Genomic DNA, 20,430 nt, shown 5'->3' with positions numbered 1-20,430 from the left:
ATTTGCTAAGCCAGAAAGTTTTATTATATCTAATTCAGTACTAATAACAGTACTGCAAACTTATTATTTTGAAGATGAAAAGGAAAAAGTGAAGTATCATTGAATTACATGGTAACTAAAGCATACATCTGGATGCCTGAGATCTGCATTCCCTTAATGGCTTTGCCATTTGATGGGCTGTGTCAGTGCATAAAATGGAGGTGGTATTTATTCCCTCTGTAAGGGGTCATCCTTGATCCCCTGTTCATAAAGCAAGCGCACCGAGACCCTTGGCAGAAAAGAATTGCAAGCACTTTTAGAGTAAGTATTGCTCTTTCAGTCTGGCCTTTGTACCCGAATGAGCACAAACGTCTCCCACACATCACTGGGGACTCCTAGCAGTATCGCAGTACAAATCTCCTATGTTACATAGCATCACTGGTGTTGTGACTATTACGACTTTTGGCTCTAGCAAATACATAACAGGTAGAAAAAATGATTGAATTTTTACAGATGAGAGGTCATGAAGGTGTCTAGTGGAACAGCAAAGAAATCCATATTTTGTCTGTGTATTGAATACCTCTTATTCCAGGTTTAGTATTGCATCAGTTTGATCAGCAATTTCCAGCTAACTTTCCCTTTGGTTTCTTGCTTGTCATTTGCCTGGAGGAAAAAATGGAAGATTTGCCCTGTTCTCATTACCACACTTACTGAATCTTTTCTGGTTTAAACAGTTATGACACAGTGTTCTAAGTTTCTTAGGAACTCACTCGTAATAGGAAGGCCAAACATTTAGATGCACAATCAGGCTGTTTAGCACATGACAATGTAAGGGAAGACAGGTTGTCCTGCTGGACAGTTGTGCAGAAGTTTATACTGTCACCACTGTCTTACCTGGTGGTTCAAAAGAAAGAGCGTGCATTTTAATGCTGCCAGTTCTATTTTTGATCAGCTCAAAGTATTAAGTTCAAGTAAGCTTTCTAAAGGGATGCCTATAAGTGGTATTTTATTTTTATATTTATGAATATAACTGTGCAAGTCAGACTTCATTACCTGAGAGCAAAATCTATCTTCTATACCACAGAGGTTGATCAGTGTCTCTCCAAATCTCCCTAAACTCATCAGTTCGATGAACGTACAGCCGCCAAAGGAGAACGAAATAGTCCTGCTGAGCGGAGTAGCATCAGGAAACCTTCAGGCCAATTATGAAGTTCCCCAGGTAGGAATCAAACTCATCTTTAAGATCACATCACTTCCTTCCTGTGAAGGATGGAATTTTGAAAATGGAAAAAAGGAAGCTGAAAGCAAAGACCTTGCACCAATTTAAGAGATGAGTGGGAGTTTGCAAACAGAAAAAAATAAATCTGTCTACAAAAGTCTGTTAAGTATGTATGGCGGGGGGCGTGACATAAAGATAGGAGAGAGATCCTGCTATTCCCTCTAGATCCTGGGGATGTCTGGGTTGCAGCTGATAATGCTTTAAGCCATATTAGCAGCTGATCCTTCAGGGAAGGCAGGCATTGGTGGTAGGGATGATTCATAAGCCCGGATTTCAAGAGTAGCAGGAGTCAGAAGGGCAGCACAGAGGGGGGAAAGGGAAGATGTAACACTTTTTCTGTGTGCATAGCTAGATCAGGGCACAGCTCCTATGACTCCCTTTCAAGTGAAGTCTTGCTACTTCCCACTTTTGTTCCCAATCCATCTTCTCCCACGCGTGCTCCTCAGAAAAGTGCTGGTGATAGGACTTGAAGATCCTAGAGGCTACTGTAAGCCTGAATGTGACAATGGAAAATACCAAGCTACATTAACTGTATCAGAGCTGTTTCCTCATTTAGCTTCTGTCAACTTAAAAAGTAATTAATGCACTAATTAAAACTTAACATTTAAAGGGGCTAAAGGCAAAGTTATCATGCTTAACTCCTTCACTCCCATTATTGCCAATGAAACGTTCCCTATCTGTGATCTAGGGGCCAAGAATTCCTCTTACTGGTGCCATGTAGGGAGAGGAAGCAAACAGTAACATTATGCTTAAAGGCATTTTAATACACAAGTTCCAGAAGCTTAACTCCTTATTGTAATAAAAAGCTTTTTCTTCCTTTCCATGTTTATCGTGCTTTATGCCTGTTCATGTCTTTGTAAAGAAAGAGAATGAAAAATACTTCATTTAAACTGCAGAGTTATCCTGGAGTACAAAACTGTCTCTGCAAACTTAAAACACACACAGGTATCTCCAGTTTTATCTGCTGCAGAAAAAAAAAAGAAAAGCTGAAAACTTTTTCCCCTGAAATTAACTTGTGTACAAAAGTCTTCATGGAGCACATCCTGGAACAGCTGTGTTGTAAAGGTCATTGAATTTTATGTTATACCAATAAGCTGATCTTTACAGAGAGAAAATTCCTGGTTACTGAGCTTTCTTGCCACTTGTGATTAACATCTGAATTTAGCAAGATTTAAAAAAATAAAAGCACAAGCCTGCAGTGGGAGCAGTGGAGCTCCAAACCCCACTTCCCCGGGGGGATGCTGCTGCAATACACACAAAGGTGTTCCAAGGCCCAAGCAAGATGAGTCAAGTGCCCGAGTCATTTCCAAAAGACTGTGGCCATTGAGACCAGCAGCCTTCTCAGAGAGCGTGCAGGCAAGAGGCAAATGAGAACTAACCTACATTTCTGTCTTGTAAGACAAGTAAAGCTTTGCCTTGAGACTGGGTGAGATTCATTGGCCAGATAAGCACATGCTATGTTCATCTTTACATTTGTTTGGCTTTCCAGAGAATTTCATTTGTAAGAAGACTTGCATAGTTTTCGTACAAGGATTTTTATTCTGCTCCCCCTCAGCCTTTTTCACAAGTACAACCCTGCAAACTGTGGACTGGAGAAACAGCAGGGGAATGTTTGATCTAAGGTTGCATCTGTTTTTAATAACATTTTTCACAATATGGTGTATGCCCAAGTCTGATTCAGCAACAATTTCTTAGCAGCTAGTTAAAAAAAGTCTGTCTTTTCTGTTTTACTTTTAACACACTAATTTATCTGGGTTTCTGTTCAGACACATTTTTTAGGTGGAAAGGAAGAGCAAGCTAATAAAACATGCTATTCCAACATAATACTCATCCCACTCCCTTTATTACTAGATATTTGCTTTGCATTCACACTCAAAGTCAAAAGACCTATGATGAGGTTACATTATACTAGACACTGTGCAAATGCACAGGGGCTCCAGGGCATCTTTTGCGCAGCTTAAAATCTCCCGCCTCGATCCAGAGCTGGTTCCACTCAAGCTGGCTCCTTCCTAGGGGCCTGGAGTTAAAGCAAAAGATCACAAGCTGCAAAAGCTTGGCTTTGCTTCAGAGTATATCCATACCACAAACATAGTCCCATGCAGAGATATCAACTTGGCTCTGTGGTTGTATAAATATCCAACAGTTTTAATATCAATAAAATGAGGATAACAAGAGTTCCTTTCTCTCAATTTCTGTCCAACTTTCAACTTAACTGTACAGTTTCTCTGGGTAAGACAATTTTGTATAAAGGCTCAGCACAGTGCGCAGTGCTTCCAGTAGGAGGTTATACTGGTCTGAAATAATGGAGCTTTGGGCAAATAAGGAATAAAAGGAAGAAGAGCAAAGAAACAAAATAAAACACTTTTTAAAAACAGTCTGTAGGAACATCTAAAGGTGACCTACTTTTAACAATCTCACCAGCCAGTATTTACAGGGCTGCCTTCAAACAAGCATTGCAACAGAAATGATCCTGAAAAGGAATTCATACTTACAAACAATTCCCTCAAGAGGCAGTTGATACCGGGTGGTGTGAGGCCATTAATAACAGTATGTCAGGTGGCTAACTCTGACGTGGCTAAAAGCAAATAGGTCTCTGTCATTAAAACAAGAAGTTGATTGAAAACAAACAACTTGGTAATTTCAACAAAATAAAGATGCCCCTGTGGTGCAGGTGGCTTCTCTACTAAAATGCTTGTATAACAAAAGCTGTCAGTCCAAGCGGTCTTATTTTGGCATATATGTAACTGCAGACTGTGTTACAAACATCTAAATGACAAATTGCATTGCATCTTTGTGACAGAACATTCCTTAGATATTTATAGAGAGGGAAGCTTAAAATAAGTTTTGTTTTTTAATTAAATAACTATTTGAGATTCTTTTCCCCTCTAGTGTCCTTGGCTGGCAGATGTCTGCTTGGTTCAGTGTGCGAGGGGGGACAGGAAAAACAGCGCAAGCTGCATCATTTTTGAAATAAACAAGTTTCTGATTGGACTTGAGCTTGTTCAGGAGAGACAGCTGCAGACAGAAGCTCATGTCTTAAAGCCCGAGGATGACACAAACTGCTCAGTGTCCTCAATAGAAGAAGATTTCCTCACAGCATCTGAGCACCTCGAGGATGACAACGAGGCTGATGAATATAAAACTGGTAAAAGCAACAGGACTGAACATAATTCTGCTATTGTTTGTACTGCAAAACAGCCACGGCAATGCTCACAGAAATTGCACTTGATGTTAATTCATGCATATATTTATTTGTAATTTAGAAAATGGACAGCCATCTGTATGCTTATATTCTTGTTCAAAGACAAGGATACATGGTTGTACAGTATGTTTACAGAGCAGTAACGCGTTACACAGTTGTGCAGCTGTTTTCTTTTGGAAGTTACAGGGTACTCTGCAAAAACAAATTTCTTATTTTTTTTTATTAGGTCATGAAAAATTAAGTGCTTCAGAAGCATCTTCAGATGTCAAAAAAAATAAAGGAAAGATATTTGAAAATCTCCACTACAGAAAAGCCAGGTTGCCATTCATTCTTGAAGGGAACAGCATTAATAGAGATAATGCAGCTACTAGAGTCTCTGAAGCTGTGAACATGGTGGCTGAAGAAGGCATCTTACAACCTGAAGATAAGTCAGACCAGAAAATACCGTGGCAGAAGGAATTAGCTGGAACAGCTACTTCATCCTTTAGTACTACTAATTTGACTAATGAGGTTGAAAATTCCTGCCCAGTGCACATATTAGAAGATGTATCTTTAACCAAAATGGCTAAAGAGGAGCTGGGGCCTCTTCATGACCCAACAGCAAAACACGACAGTAAGACAGACAGAGAGGATTGTGCAGATATCAGGAAAACTGATCCTCCCTCGCAAAATGAGCAGGCAACTACAGGTCAGTATGCCACAAATTTAGCAGAATCTGTTCTACAAGATGCATTCATTAGACTGTCACAGTCTCAACCCACTTTTAGTGAGGAGGCTGCAGTCAGCATCTCTGTAGGAAGCTCCTGTAAGTCAGAAGATGTATCTGCTTCCCGATCGTGGAATGAACTGCCAAAGATTGTCATAGTGCAAAGTCCAGATAGTTCTGAGAATGTACCTGACTGGCCAGGGACTGCCTTCCCCAACCTGTGCCACTGGTCTGAATCAGAAAGTTCTGCTGAAGTTTCAGATTATTTTGAGGAAGAACATTCAAACGGACATGGCCAGAGTGCGCTGGAAGTGGCTCTGGCTTGTGCAGCCACTGTTATTGGAACCATTTCCAGTCCTCAGGCTGCAGAAAAATTCAGATGGGATCAAGAAGCCACAGACTCTAAAAGTGGAGTGGTTGATAATGAAGACCTACATGCAACAACTTCACAGCTACTTGATGACTGCGCTGGCACAGAATATTCATTTCCATCTGCACTGTGTGGCATGACTCAAGTAGCAAGTGCTGTAGCAGTCTGTGGTCTGGGGGAAACAAAGGAAGAGAAGTACCCTGCAACTTCGAGTGGACTTCTGTCTGCTGCTCAGACTTCTGCAGCCATTACCCTTCATTGTAGCATAGCTATAGGAAGCAGCATGGAAAAGCTAAATGATAGCATCGCAGGGGCACTTCTCAAAGAGGCATCAGTAATTTTGACAAAACCTAACACATACAAAAATGTAGGGCATTTTATGGAATCCATAAATGGAAAAATTATTGAAACAGCAGCAAGGCCACGGATTCCACACACTGATGAAGTAATCAGGGATGAACTTGCTCAAAACTTATCCAATATTATTCTACGACATTCTATTGAAGAGGTTAGGAAGAAGAGACAGCTACACCCCCATTCAGAAAACGGCTCAAGTACACAAGACATTTTCATGGAGACTGCAAACAAGTTGCTTTTTAATGTAATATATTTCACTTGCAAAAAGATGAATGACATAAGACAAGTTGAAGAGTGTTCTCCTCTCTTTTCCGAGGGCACAAAAGTGGAGAAAGTAACAAGAGCAGAAGGACGGTCAACACAGGCAACAGCACATGAAACTCCACACAGCCCCCTTGATCACTCTGCTGTTAAGCCATTTGGTACATCCTACAGCACTGGTGGTGGCAATGATCCTGGAAATGTCACAAACACTAGGAAAAGTAATGCAAAAGACATAAATAGCAAGGAAAGTGCCACATTGAATTCAGAACCAACAGGTAGAGCTACAGGGCAGAATGCACTTGTTGCAAAAACGTCTCCCAAGAAAAGATACCTGAAAAGAACCTCACGAGATTGTTACAAATCCCCAAATCAGAGTAACAATCATCATCAGAAGAAAGACTACAAGTCATTTTCAGACAGAGAAAATACCTTTACAAACAATGAATGCAGGCATGGTGTTCAAGAACAGCTGTCTTCCAGTGCCACCACAAACGCAGAAAACCAGGCCAAGCGTAAGTGTGATGCTGTGCTAAATAATGATGTTCAGGTTAGTTTGTCTTTATTAGGAAATCATGTCTTGCTTCCTTCTCAGCCTGTGCTACAGGTGAAACATTCAAGGGACAAATATTGTATAACAGATTTTGCAGAAGAATTGGCAGAAACAGTTGTCTCTATGGCAACAGAAATAGCTGCCATTTGTCTTGAAAATTCAAACGGAAAGCAACCCTGGTTCTGTGCATGGAAGAGAGGCAATGAGTATCTGGTGACCCAGAGTTTATCATGCAGAACCATGAAAAGGAAAAAGGAAACCCATGCTAATGGTTCAGTTGTTCGGAAGCACAGGGCACCTAGACTTAGTGAGATCAAAAGAAAAACAGATGAGCATCCTGAGCTAAAGGAAAGATTAATGAATCGGGTAGTAGATGAATCTATTAACCTTGAGGACACACCAGATTCAGTCAATATCTTTGCAAATGAAGTGGCTGCCAAGATCATGAACCTCACTGAACTTTCCATGGTTGACAGCATCTGGCAAGGTCCAAACCACCCCAGGAACAGGCTGCACTGTGAAAGATGGAGCCGAGCCAAGGCCTCAAGCTGTGAGAGCATACCAGAGGAGGACTTGGATTCCAAAGCCTCTTTCAATACCCTAGACCTAATGAACACCTTTGGTCAGTCTATGAGCCAGACAAGTTCTGTCTCAAAGCAGTCTAGTTGTGAAAGCATTACAGATGAATTTTCAAGATTTATGGTGAACCAGATGGAAAATGAAGGAAGAGGTTTTGATTTATTATTGGATTACTACGCAGGAAAAAATGCAAACAACATCTTAACTTCTGCTTTGCAACAGGTAGCCAAGAAAAATGGGCATCTTAATGTAAGACCAAGTTGCCCATCCAAACAGTCCAGCACAGAAAGCATAACAGAAGAATTTTATAGGTATATGCTAAGAGAAATAGAAAAGGAAAACAAAGATAACATATCTTCCCCTCGGAACTCAAAGGACTGGTGTGGCAGTTTGCTACCACCCTCTCTACGATCACCTTTTTGCTTTAGGCAATCGTCAGTGCCTGACAGCAGATCATCAGGCTCTAGGCTAACAGTTAATGTCCCAGTTAAGGCAAATTCATTAGATGGATTTACCCACCATCACCAAGATTCCTTAAGTGTACAGCCAGTTAGTACCGTGGCTTCTTCAGGTCTTTGCAAGTCTGATTCATGCCTGTACCAAAGATGCAAGACTGACCAGATAACAGATATGTTGATTCACGAGACATGGGCAAGTTCTATTGAATCTCTAATGCGCAAGAACAAAATCATAGCAGATGAGGCAGAAGCTGCAGAGGCAGACCAGTTTCACAGTGATTCCCCACCACATGTGGAACAATATGCAAACAGACTGGCTGCAAATATTGTCAAAAGTGGTAAAAATTTAATTGTTGTCCAGCAGGATTCCTTTGATTATACAAGCCGAGAACATGTGCTGGAAAGCAAACATCCCCAAAGCACAACTCAGATTCAATCAAAACCTAAAAGGGATGGAGCAAATTTGGATGAGGAAAAAGAGCAGATTAAGAGCCCTGGATACCTCCCTGCAAGTCAGCACAGGGAAGTGCCTTTAATTCAGATAGAAACAGATCAACGAGATGAGCCAGATAAAGACTCAGAGTCCATAACTTCATGTGGCCCTTCTGGAAAGGAGCATCAAAGCAAAGAAAAACCTCCAGAAGCTTTTGATGGGAAACACACAGTTTCCAGTTCACTGCTGAACAGGTAAGTGACAAAACACCAAATCAATCAGCATATTGCTTTGGTGTTTGTTTTAATTTCCCAGTAAAAATTACTTCGATAAATGAAGAAGATAAGAAGAGAAGCACCTTTAAAGAAATAAACAGGTTAAGTTCTGACTCCAGGTTTCTAATGGCATAAAATCACCCAATTGTGTATCACAGTGCTGATTTCTGGAGCAAACTTGCATTGAATATGACAATACTATGGTTCTGAGATTCAAATCTAATACTGCACAGACAAATAAGTTTTCCCTCTACAGATATTTAAGTCTTCATAGTCAAGCCAGGAAAGATGGAGAAAGTTTGAACTTTCATTTAGCGCTGGCTGATATCTCAATTTGAAAAAAAAAAAAAAAAAATCCATGTTAGTGTAAGACAGAAATCGCAGAATTTGACCTGTAGTTCTCTGCTGTGCTTGTTCAAATAATTAATGCTTTGTGTGCCTGGAAACAAGACAAGACTTCCAAGAGCTTGAAGTTCAGCTTTATGTTTACAGTCTGGAGCTACAAGTAATAAAAATTCTTTAGTGGAGGAAATAAAAAGGTAATTAAAAGCACTCCTCACCTCCATTGGTTCAAGACTTCTCTTGCAGAATTTAGATAGAAAAAAAAAAATTTCATTTTATTTTAATTTCATTTCATGGAGTATATACCACAGCTTACTGCCCTCTTCTTAGAGCTGTACTCCTTTAGTTGAGAAATCTGCAACTTGCTTTAGTTAAGGCAAAGTGTAAGCCCAGTATGAGAGTGCAGTGCAAATGTAGAGGATTGCCGGGGATGCTATGAGGTTAAGAGCAAGGCTCTCTCTCTCAAGGCATCACCTATTTTTAACTATACTTATTCATCGTATCTGTTACTTTAATGGTATCTAAACTGCCAATCACTTGGAGTGTTGCAGCACCCCATTATTTCAGAGTGCTAGAAAGAGTGCAGGTGCTAGTGTTAGAAACCATTTTGTAGCTCATTTAATTCTAGGCAGTGCTTTGTTTTGGCTTTTGACAAGGCTCTGCTTGAAGTGAGAAAGCATGTACTTTCCTGTGTATGGTAGCAATTAGGTGGATAATTATCATAGTGTCGCTATTCTTTCATACTGACTCTCCCCCACTAACCTTCTTCTTCCTTCAAATGCAACCTGCTTTTAATAAGAGACATTTAAAAATCTACCTATTTGGAATCTTGACTGTTTGAAAATGAAGTTATTTTTGCACAGTTTATGAGCCCTTTAATAATCACTTCTCCTCTGCCTTTGATGCAGAGTTCCCAAAGTGGCTATGGGAATTTTAAAGCAAAAGGATTGGTAGGGGAGAATTAATAACCAGAGGCATGAGCATTTTAGTTCAGTGAATCAACCTGTCTCCATTTCCATGCATTGGCTCAGTGTGCAGTGCAGATTTCTTTTAAAGAAATCTCAACTAGAAGCTGCACAAGTGTGTACTGGATGTGCTCATACCCCTACTGGGAAGGCAAAGATTCCAGTGGTTCTTCACATGGATTTGAACCACCTGTGGCATGGCTGTCTGGACCAAACCTGGGCAGAAGTAAAAACCTAAAAATATATATAAAGTAGATATGAAAACATCAGCACCAATTGCTTTGATCTACCACTACCACATGAAATTACTAGCTAGTGTAGATACAGAAACATAGGACTCCAGGCAAAATATCAAGCAGGCATATAGTCAATTACGAGGAAAAAAAGAAAACTTGGAAGAAAAAAAGAAAACCCGAAGGAAAAAAAAAAAGCCATGCAGGCCTGGATAAGAGGTCTTCAGCAAGAAAAGAAAAAAAAAAACAAAAAACACAAACAAAACAAACAAACAAAAAAAATTGGTTGTTTCTTCTATGTAGGCAGTGCAACAGACCCAGTCCTGTCACAGATACACAGAAACCGTTCCAACTGACTGTTCAGAAGTAGGGAACTGTCAGTTCAAAGCATCGCTAGTCTGAGATGTAATTGCATAATAAATGAAACAAACCCCAAAATGCCAAGTAACAACACCCACAAAAATCTCGTGTTTTGGACCAAGTATTAGGTGCTGCTTGCCTGTACTAAAAATCTGAATAGCACCACTACCCCACAACCTGGCTGCTCAGTGCCTGCGCGTTGCTACAGATGATGAGTTTTGTACCTGAGGGGTCAGGGATGACAGGCATAGTTATCTGGCAGATGCTGGCTGCCCGGTAGAGCAGAGGCCCTCAGGCAAACAAGTCCCTTTCTCCCTGTACAGGAGGCTGCCTCTCTCTCTAGCATCCAGCGTTAATGCAGCAACTTCTCAGTTGTCCTGAGAGTGAGAGCATGGCAAAAGGAGGTATCTATAATGATATTGGCTCAGTATATCCTTAATCAAGTTAATTACTTGGGAGCAACAGAATCTTTAGGGTGATTTCTTGCTCTAACCAGAGGCAGGGTGGCTCAGCCATAACTACAGGTAAAAGTCTGAAGGCAAGAACTTCTCTAGAGGGATCCTGCAGAGGGGTGCCAGGACACATTATATTGTTTTAATCACGAAGTTGCAAATGCAGACCATCCAGTAAATACAACAACACTTTGGTTTTGCTTTAATTGTTATTCTGGCACTGCAGTGATGTAATTCATTCTTTCTTATAATCCAAAAAGAGGGGGTTTTGTATTATGATACACTTTTCTGCCTGCATATCAAAAGGCTCACAGTAAGTCTCACAACATCCAGTTTGGCTCTGAAAGGTTACCATAAATATAGTTTTTATTTTTTGCTTGTGTGTGCATTTGTGGGATTGTGTGTATATATAATGTGTCATATAAATATGTGTATGTGATATATGTCAAGTGTGCAGAATTGTAAAGCATTCTTCCCATAACTCTCTATTTTCTAAACTCAATCTGGGCTCCATATTCAGTCTGGTTTCTGACTACCTGCTGCACACCTACCTAGAAAAAGAACACTGCTGCTTAGGTTGGGGAAGGACAAAGATCGCAAGAAACACAGAAGGCTGAGAGTCATTAGTGATTCACAACCCACAATACTTTCCTACTTTTAATTCTAGACCTCTTTTGGATCTACAATGCTAACAGAGTAGAAAACCCTGGCAAGAAACTCATTCCCCCATTAGTACAACAGGGATTTAGTGCCAAAGTGTATTTCCAAGAAACGCTGTCATTCTGTGCTAACATATACCACGTATTTCAGCCACTGATTGACTGAAGTGCATTAAGCAATAGGCCTATGCAGCGAGCAGTTCTTTTTGTACATGTAAAATCTTTTTGTACAATGCATATTTCAATATAAGGCTGACTTTGTTTTATGTTTGTTTATAGCAGTCACAAGAAGATCCTTTTTTAAGAGCATCTCAGACCATATGTTCAACTGGCCTTCATGTATAAATTATAAGCTTGTCCAATCTCTTGCTTCTGTAGAATTTTGCAGCTTGGTTGACTTTAATGAGCAGCATTGCCTGAAGATTGATGGGTCCAGTTTGTTTGCCTATATTACAATATCAATGTGCCTTCCTTATCACCCTACCAGCAACAGTCCTCAGAGCAGACCGGATGCTGAAATCATAGGAGAGACAAAAACAGCTGAAGAATTTCCAAACCATCTCAGCAGCAGTGAAGAAAGCACTGGCAGCTGGTCCCAGCTAGCTAACGATGAGGACAATCCCGACGACACAAGTAGCTACTTACAGCTCAGCGAGCGATCCCTGAGGTACCCATGTTGTCTGTTCTCAGTATACGCTGTGGCCTAATCAACCAAGCCAATGATTTGAATACCCTGCATTAGGAATGAGGGCCAACAGCTCAAAATTTATTCAGAATAACATAAAGAAAGCCTAGTGATAGAGAGAGTTCATCTCTTTATTTTTAAAAAAGGGGAAAAAGATTAGCCACATTCTGGCTCTCAGCCAGGTCTTTTTATTATTGGTGAGCACCTAGATTCAGACAAAGAAAAAACTTCCCAGCAGCAGTCAAGTGCCTCAGTCCTATAGTGAAAGGGCCATTGAACAAGATAATTGCTGCAGTCTTTCCTTTGATTTATATGCTACTAGCTGTATAATGTTTATTTTGGCATCTCCTTAGCTGAGATTGATGAGACTATTCCCACCAGGTATCTGTGCACTGGGAGAAGAGATAGAGCTCTGATCTGCTTAGATTGGCCCAGGGGAGCAGATCAGAGGATGACTGAGTTCCCCCTGAGCAGGCATAAATTCCAGAGCTCCCATTGCAATATGCTGCTTTTTGTTCCTATTCAAGTCAGGACATGTGTTTAAAGATGTTATCTAGTCCTTAGAGTTTATATAAAGTGATGTTAGTTTGACTTCAGCCCTTTCACAAATTCGAATTGAGCAAGGCTTTTTCTTCACATGCTCTTAGACCAGGTTTTAAAATATTGTCAAGTAATTGCATCTTTCTCTTGGGCATGAAGACAACAAGGAGGGGGAAGACAGTAAGGTAATGAAGCAGGCAAGAGAAAGAGGCTCTGTCAGAGTGCACTGTTGGCTAGCTGAAAAAATACTGAACAAAGCTTGCCTGTCAGTGTGGGTGAGCATTCATCCTGTTATTACAGTACCAACCTTTAACAAAGTCCTTGGTCTGAGCGCGCTAATGCATTGTGCCTTTTGGCTCTGTCTTGAATCAGAAATGAACAGTCTGAATGCACAGTGTGCTGACACTGACTCAGAAGAACCTGATGGGGAAAGGAACTGTCTAGTCAATCCTTCTGACGAAAGGAAAAATACTATTAGTTGCTTTTCCAGTAAAAATTAAGTGGTTCAAGTTGACTTGCCACACAGAACTTGTTTGTGCTAATTGACTTGCAGCCAGCAAATTCACAACCTGTTCATCAGACTATTACAATATCTGCATAAACATTCACTGTCAAATTTATAATGATGTTAAAAAGTGAACTGGTACTATTTTTTCCAAATATTCTCAGGCATATTACTTCATTCTTGTGAAGAAACCAAAGAGAATACTTCTACGTATTACTGGTCCCAACGAGCACTGGTTTTAATTAAAATCTCAGTCTTTCAGAGTAGTCAGAAACATAAGGGGCCATCACTGTACCTGTGGGTTCCATCAGATCCCTGCCAGTATTTGGGGTATGATGTAATACACTGAGACTGCTGCTGGTTACAGGCATGGAGTCAAACAGCAGGTAAGTAGTATGATGGACAAGCAAATGCCTTGCTATAACTCACAATGTTCAGAGGTATCCGAATCTCTGCAGGTTTTTTCCAGGACATCTCTGTACCTGATAATCTTTCTTTTCAAGGACTCAGGCAGACTGGGTTTTTTGTCTGAGGCCAAATGTTCATTGCATAAGCCATTCACAAGAATATAGTCTTTTTTTTTTTTTTCCTCTCCAGTTTACAGTATCACTTGATGCGTGCTCCATCTAGAACTACTTTAATAAAAGCCTCATTATTTTCAGCAGATCGGTGTGCTTCATTCTGGGAACCACTTGCTGAGCACAGCTGATTTTGTGGAACTTTGCATAACAGGGGGCAACCTCCTCACTTTGCTTTGTACATAAATAAATTTTAAAAAGATGTATGGAGACATGTTCAGTGCAGCTTGGCACTAATATTTAAACTTTTGCTTTGTCAGCAATGGCAACAGCAGTACAACTAGCAGTCTTGGCATTATGGACCTGGAAATTTATCAGGAGAACGTGCCATCTTCTCCTATGATTAAGTAAGTAGTTACTGAAGTGAGACTTGATGTTTAGTCTAATTTTAACTGCAAATCATTTATGCCATCTAAAACGTGCCAAGTCCTGCTTTGCACCTGCTGCTGAGCCTGCCCTTAAGTTTCAGAAAAAAGCACATGCAGTTGGCTGTTGCAGAGTGACAGTGCCGGGCAGTGAAAGATTACAGGAAAGCCCGCTCAGGTGGATCCCTCAAGAGAATATGGATCCACCTACCGCTCTGCCTAAAGACAATTTTCTGCGGTATTGGTTTTCCATTGTATGAACCTTCTTCTCCAAATAATTTCAAATATTATCAAATCTTTACTGTAATAGCAAGTAAGGTCAAGCAAGTAAAAATCAATTAGAGTCAAAGGAAAAAATATGATAGCATTCTTTCTAAGAATAATAACGATTTGGCCCAAAGCATATCTTACCTACTCTTTCTGGGCATGAAATAAAATTATTAAGAGATGTGCAAGTACCTGCCTAAAGATTCTGGTACCCTGAAACCTGGTATAACCTGCCAGCTGGTGGAAGTCACGATGCAGTCAGGGCATGGCCGCTGCAGAAGTATATGGACTGTACATCACGCACTGAACGTGCGAACTCTGTGAAGTCACTGACATCAGAAAATCTTCACAGCTCTCTACCAGACTATGCTACATCTGCCCTGCTTTCAAGAGGCTCTTTTTTTGTAAGAAATCCTGGCATTCATGTTTGTGTAGGGTTACATGCATTCTTTCTCAGCTGCCGACTCTGAGACTAACCTTGTTAAAACAGTCCCATCTTCACAGTAGGCAGCGATACCTCCCACACACATTCCTAAAGATGATGCCTCTCCCTTATAGTTCCAAGGACCAAAGGGATAAATTTCCAGCTCCCCTTGTTAGCTTTCAGGGGCTATTCTCAGGTGTTGGCCAATAGGCGTGAGAAGTTTGTACTCCCACAAATCAAAGTCAGGGCACAGAATACATCTGCTGTTCAAACAGACAACTGGAAAAAAATCTGATGGGAAGGAAGTTACTAAGCACCTATCATTATAAGTCATGCCCAACCATATGTTGCATGCTGCCATTTTATTCTTTCACATCTTGCAGTAACTGCTACAGGAGTATATATAATCTTGATTTTTTGAAGCCTTGGGGGAGATTCTGAAATCCTGTGAATGAGGGTGGTAAGAGTAGCATCCTCCCATGCTAGAAACAAAATCTTACACCTGCAGCTTTCCCCCCGATTGAGGGCAGAACGGGACAGTCTGGAAACATGTACCATAAGTGCTATCCCTCCAGGAGCAATGAAACAAATGCAATAGCTGTGACATCAATAGTGAATTTGCAGTCTCCTGCCACATGTACGCAAGCATGGATATTGTGTTCAGAAATGGAAGCTGAAGCAGTGACCACATGCCAGGAGTTTGTTTCCTGTAGTTTAACAAGAAAGAGATAGTACATAAGAAATTAAGATCTTTGGAAATTTTTGCAAGGTGAGAACAGAATTTATTTATCCAAACAGCTAAGATACTTAAAACCAGCAGCAGTTGAAGTCAGTGGTAGTTATGATTGTATTTAACTATGAAAGATTAAACTAGAAAGCAAAACTGGAAAAGATTTGGCCAGGGAGTATAGCACTGCAATCCCAGACGTTGGAAGTTCAGTATTTCCCCCCAGGTTATGAGACTTTCTGTGTCTTACCATAACGTCATTTGCTTGTCATTATGTAAACTGTAAAGATCCTGGTGAAATGTAATACACAGTGCAACCAGTACAAGTACTTCATCCTATTAGAGGAATAATGCTGCAATTCCCATAGCTTTTCCTGATTTACAGATTAAGTAGTTGAAATATATTCCTCATTTTATTATTTCATCCTATGTAACTTTTTTCTTGCAGTTTTCTAGGTCTTACATTGAGGGAGAAGTTTATCCATCATGAAGCAATGTTGTAGACTGTTCCTAAATATCACTAATAAACTTTGTTGTTGTTTGTTTCTAAGTGAATTAGTAGAAGAAAAGGTTTTCCTTAAAGAACCGACTGAAAATACAGAGGGTAAGTTGAACCATATCAATTAAAGCATACAACTTGAAGTTAACACAAGTAATTGCACAATAACTGTTGGGATTATTTTTCCAGAAAGTACTTCTGGGCTTTCAGTGGGAACAGCCAATTGTCAAAAGGACCTGCTGGTGATAAACTTTGATCTGGAACCAGAGTGCCCCGATGTGGAGCTGCGAGCCACCCTGCAGTGGATAGCCGCTTCTGAGCTTGGAATTCCAACCATCTATTTTAAGAAATCTCAGGAAAACAGAATTGAAAAGGTAGTGTTTACAGAATTGGGCATACTACTAATTCACTTTAATCACAGTACCAGTTATGATTTATTGAAGTTACTGAGCTTTAAAGCTGATGCAAAAACATCTTCATTACAGCAAGATGGCAGTGCTACTGTTTATTACAGGAAGGGAGGAGAGGATTAAATGTGTCAGAATTTAAGGTACGTGAAAGAAGACATTTAGTAGTATGCCCATGGCACAAAACCCAGTACCACCAGGAGACCTTCTCCAAAATCTCTATAACATGCTTTGATTAATCTGGTCACTTTTTCACATCAGGGATGCATTAAGTATCAATGCCTGAGGCAGAATTAATGGAAAGGTCCTTTATGTGGCTGCATTTGAAGGCTTGCAGAGGACTTACATGGAGTTTAAACATGTAGCTTAAAAATAAAAATCACTTGAGTGCAGACATCACATGCACAAAGTTCTGCTACCAGGTGACAGTAAGAGCTGACTGTGATGCAAGACATAAGTTGCACTTAAGATTTCCAGCTTTGAAATTCCTTAGTCCTTATATAGGTTCTGCCTTGCCTGCAACACCGATTAGGGCAGCCTCTGGCAGCTCAGAACTTGTGCATGGCTGCTTATAAATTGCTGCAGCGGGGTGTACAGCAGGGTACCATAGGGGCCTGGTGGTTCCTCCTATGTTTATACAAGATCTACCATGGCCAAGTGCACTGGCTTTATAGTCACTGTGCTGGCAGAAAAAGATTGCTGCCCAGCAGGGAATGGGAAGAGAGTAACTGCAAAATAAAGATAACCTGTACTGGCTCAGGTTCAGTGTCTCTCATAGCAAGACTACAAGGCTTCTGCACCAGGGCTGCCTGACTGTTCAGAGGGGATGCAGGGTGGACCAATCTGTGTAGGCATATCCTTATATTATTGCCACCCTGAGAGACAGTTTTAGCCCAGGCAGCGGCCAGCCAGTGCTTTCAGTGCAGCCATAACAGCAATCGCACATCTCTTACTTGGAAAATTAGACTGACTGAAATATTTTGCATCATTGTTATGGAAACTATGAAGCATCTCCCCAGCTTAGTAATAAAAACATGCTCCATGTGCTAGTACTCTTTCGCTCCTGCTCAGGTGTAGCTTAGCCTCTGCCAACCCCCATCCTGAAAGCAGAAACCTATTTCCAGAGAGAGGCAGACAGACGCAGGCTACCAGAACTGGGAAACTTCCCAAGGTCTTAGTCCAAGCCAGAGCAGCAAGAACATCACCGAAGTCCACCATGGCCCCAAGAAGTGCAGCCGGTTTCTATTCCTGAACAACTAGTTAGTGCTCCACTGCAGACACCACCAAATGCCACCTACAGCATTTCAGGAAAAACCGAACCAGCCTGTTTTCCAGGGTCAGCAAGAACGGCTCAAACTTTAAGGCTTACAAAAAGTGACACAGTATTCAAATCAATTAATGAAAAAAGTGTTACAAATCAGTATTTTGGTCTTTTAAAATAATGTCTATGGGAAGATCATTTTGAGTAGCGGAGATATTGTTTGATTTTCTTGAGTACATGCATTTAGGAATCATAAACATAATTTAAAATGCATTCAGCAGCAACAGTCCAAATTGCATCTAATTAAAGAAACAGCTGTCAGCTTTACCCATGTGCTTTGGCAAACAGTTAATTCAATTGCAAAAATACACTAGAGAATAATGAAGCACATCCTGCCTACAACAGTGCTCTTGGAAATCGCGTGCCTATTAAATATCATTAAAATACATATTAAAAGTTTAGGCTTCAGTATGTAAATAGCAAACAGCTACACTAACTAGACACACACAATATTTTCTTGTGTGGTTTAAAACTGGAAACGTAGATGGAGCAAGCTAATTAGATATTGATTGTGAAATTCAAAGAAATGAAAAGCTTTGATTTTCATTTATGTGCTTCAGAAAAAAATGGGACCAGATGTGTGACACTATGAAGCCCATTATTAAGTACAAAGTGGGCAAAATTCAGGATTTGTTACAGCTGCTTAAGAACACATATTTAACCTCTGGTTTATCTGGAAGTTAAAAAAGAAAAAAATCAAATATAGATCCTCTCTGTGATTCAACCACAATTGTGGCAAATGCCTTCATGTGACAAAGTTTACCCAGAATTCCCTCTCATCAGGACTACGTGAATGTTTCAAATACTGTGGGATGTACATGTGGAAACACAGAAAATTAAATTATAAATTAAAATATAGCTAATGATAATGAAGAGGGATTTTTTTTCTTTAAAACGGACAGTCACACTTCCATTATTTTGACAGTGAGTTGTCGATAACAAGGAAAGTTGTGATCCTTTATCAAGTTCACTTCCACCGTTCTTACTTTCATTGCAATAAACATTCAATAATTGATGAGCACAGCTAATTTAGAAAATTTCATGTGATCTGACCAGTCTTTAGGGAGCTATGGAACTTTGGAATTAAGTTTTGTAAACAGAAAGAACCTTTACATTGCCAAGTGCCCACTCCCTCCTAGAGCAGTGCATTTACAAAGGATGGTCGTACAGCGTTTGGTGGGTATTCCTCTAACAGAAGCTTAGCAAAATGTTAACCACATCCTAAGCATGTTTTGTTTTGGTTTTTTATTTAGTTTTTAGATGTTGTGCAATTGGTTCAACGGAAGTCCTGGAAAGTGGGGGATATCTTCCATGCTGTGGTGCAGTACTGCAAGCTCAGTGAGGAGGGCAGAGAGATGACACCAAGCCTGTTTGATTGGCTCCTCGAATTGGGTTAAGAAAGTTCACCTGTCCAGCATTTTTGTTTTATTCCAGTTTAAATAAGCAGTGGTTTGTGTAACGCACTGATTTCCAAACATCACTGAACAAAACGAGCAAAGAAAGATTTACAAACTCTACAGAAACAGCACACGTCCATTCCACAACTGAACAAGGAGCGCAGTGAAACCAGGGTGTATTGATTCTTTCTGTATCACGAGGGACTCCTGACATATTGTGCTACAGGATGTACTGTACAAGGAGGGGATGGATTTTTAGCTGCCTGAATTAATGGACTACACAGTAAAGGCTTAATTCAGTATCTAATATGTTCCATTTTCATCAATTTGATTAGATCAATCAGCTAAAATGGGATAGTACACTAACATTCAGTTTTAACACACCAATATTTGTACAGGTTAACTATTAAAATCAGAGTGTGTTCCAGGGTGCCTAGAGACACCCATGTCCCTGCATAAATACTTTTTTTTTTTATTTTTAAGTCCCCATAGTCTGCTAAGGGGTAAAAACTTTTGAACACTTAGGAACTTTGCAGTTAGACAACACAATAAAAAGCTGCTGAAAACACATTCTAGTTTCTTCCCATGTGATTGTTTCTCTTCCACAGCTGTTCCCCATTGCCATCTTCTACTCAAGGAAATAAAGTCTAGACTCAGTTACTACCCTAAAAACCTCATTCCTTCCCGCTTGGCGGCAGCACAGGTCAGTGCAGCTGCGCCCTGCGTGTCCCCAAAGATGAAGCTGCCAGGCCCCAGCCCCCCCAGCGCTGCCGCCTGACCCCGGGCGAGTCATTTCACCTCCGTGCCTCAGTGTCCCTACCTGGGAAGAGGGAGCAATGATTTGTTACCTAAAGTGCTTCTATTCAAAGCACTAAGTAACATGCTACATATCGGTGAAAAAAATACTATTTTAGTTTAATCAAATAAATTGTTAATAAGGTGAAGAAATGCATATCTGAAAAGAGTACCACCTCATCATTAAAATCTTACTGTATTTTTTGTAACTTACAAGAAAGCAAAATGAGTATTAAAATTTCAGCAAACGTACTTGTTCATTTTGGATATAAGTGTTTGGACTATATGTGATAGTTCACGTTACTAGAACATTTCTATAAATGTTTGATAAGATATACTATGGTATCGTCCGTTGAGATGATCTGTTGGTATCATGCACTTAATGATTCATTCTCTTGACTCTGCCAAAGAGGTTGGGTTTGCATTTAAATTAACTATAACTTATCACATCACAGCT

The 20,430-nt window shown here is 40.2% G+C and overlaps 1 protein-coding gene across 1 annotated transcript in view; it reads left to right on the top strand.

Annotated features, from left to right (window-relative positions):
- LOC104127104 (SPHK1 interactor, AKAP domain containing) overlaps positions 1–19,178 on the top strand; it is a 53,086-nt gene extending 33,908 nt beyond the window's left edge. Inside the window, exons 4-10 of the mRNA XM_009639740.2 lie at positions 1,064–1,198; positions 4,148–4,403; positions 4,687–8,431; positions 11,852–12,130; positions 16,106–16,158; positions 16,243–16,427; positions 19,035–19,178. Of these exons, the coding sequence (XP_009638035.1) occupies positions 1,064–1,198; positions 4,148–4,403; positions 4,687–8,431; positions 11,852–12,130; positions 16,106–16,158; positions 16,243–16,427; positions 19,035–19,178 (4,797 nt within the window). The remainder of the gene's footprint in view (positions 1–1,063; positions 1,199–4,147; positions 4,404–4,686; positions 8,432–11,851; positions 12,131–16,105; positions 16,159–16,242; positions 16,428–19,034) is intronic.
- The last annotated feature ends 1,252 nt before the right edge of the window (positions 19,179–20,430 follow it).

Source organism: Egretta garzetta, unplaced genomic scaffold (genome assembly GCF_000687185.1).
Source record: "Egretta garzetta isolate BGI_Z169 unplaced genomic scaffold, ASM68718v1 scaffold425, whole genome shotgun sequence".
NCBI lineage: Eukaryota > Metazoa > Chordata > Aves > Pelecaniformes > Ardeidae > Egretta > Egretta garzetta.
This window is presented reverse-complemented; position numbering and strand designations above follow the sequence as displayed.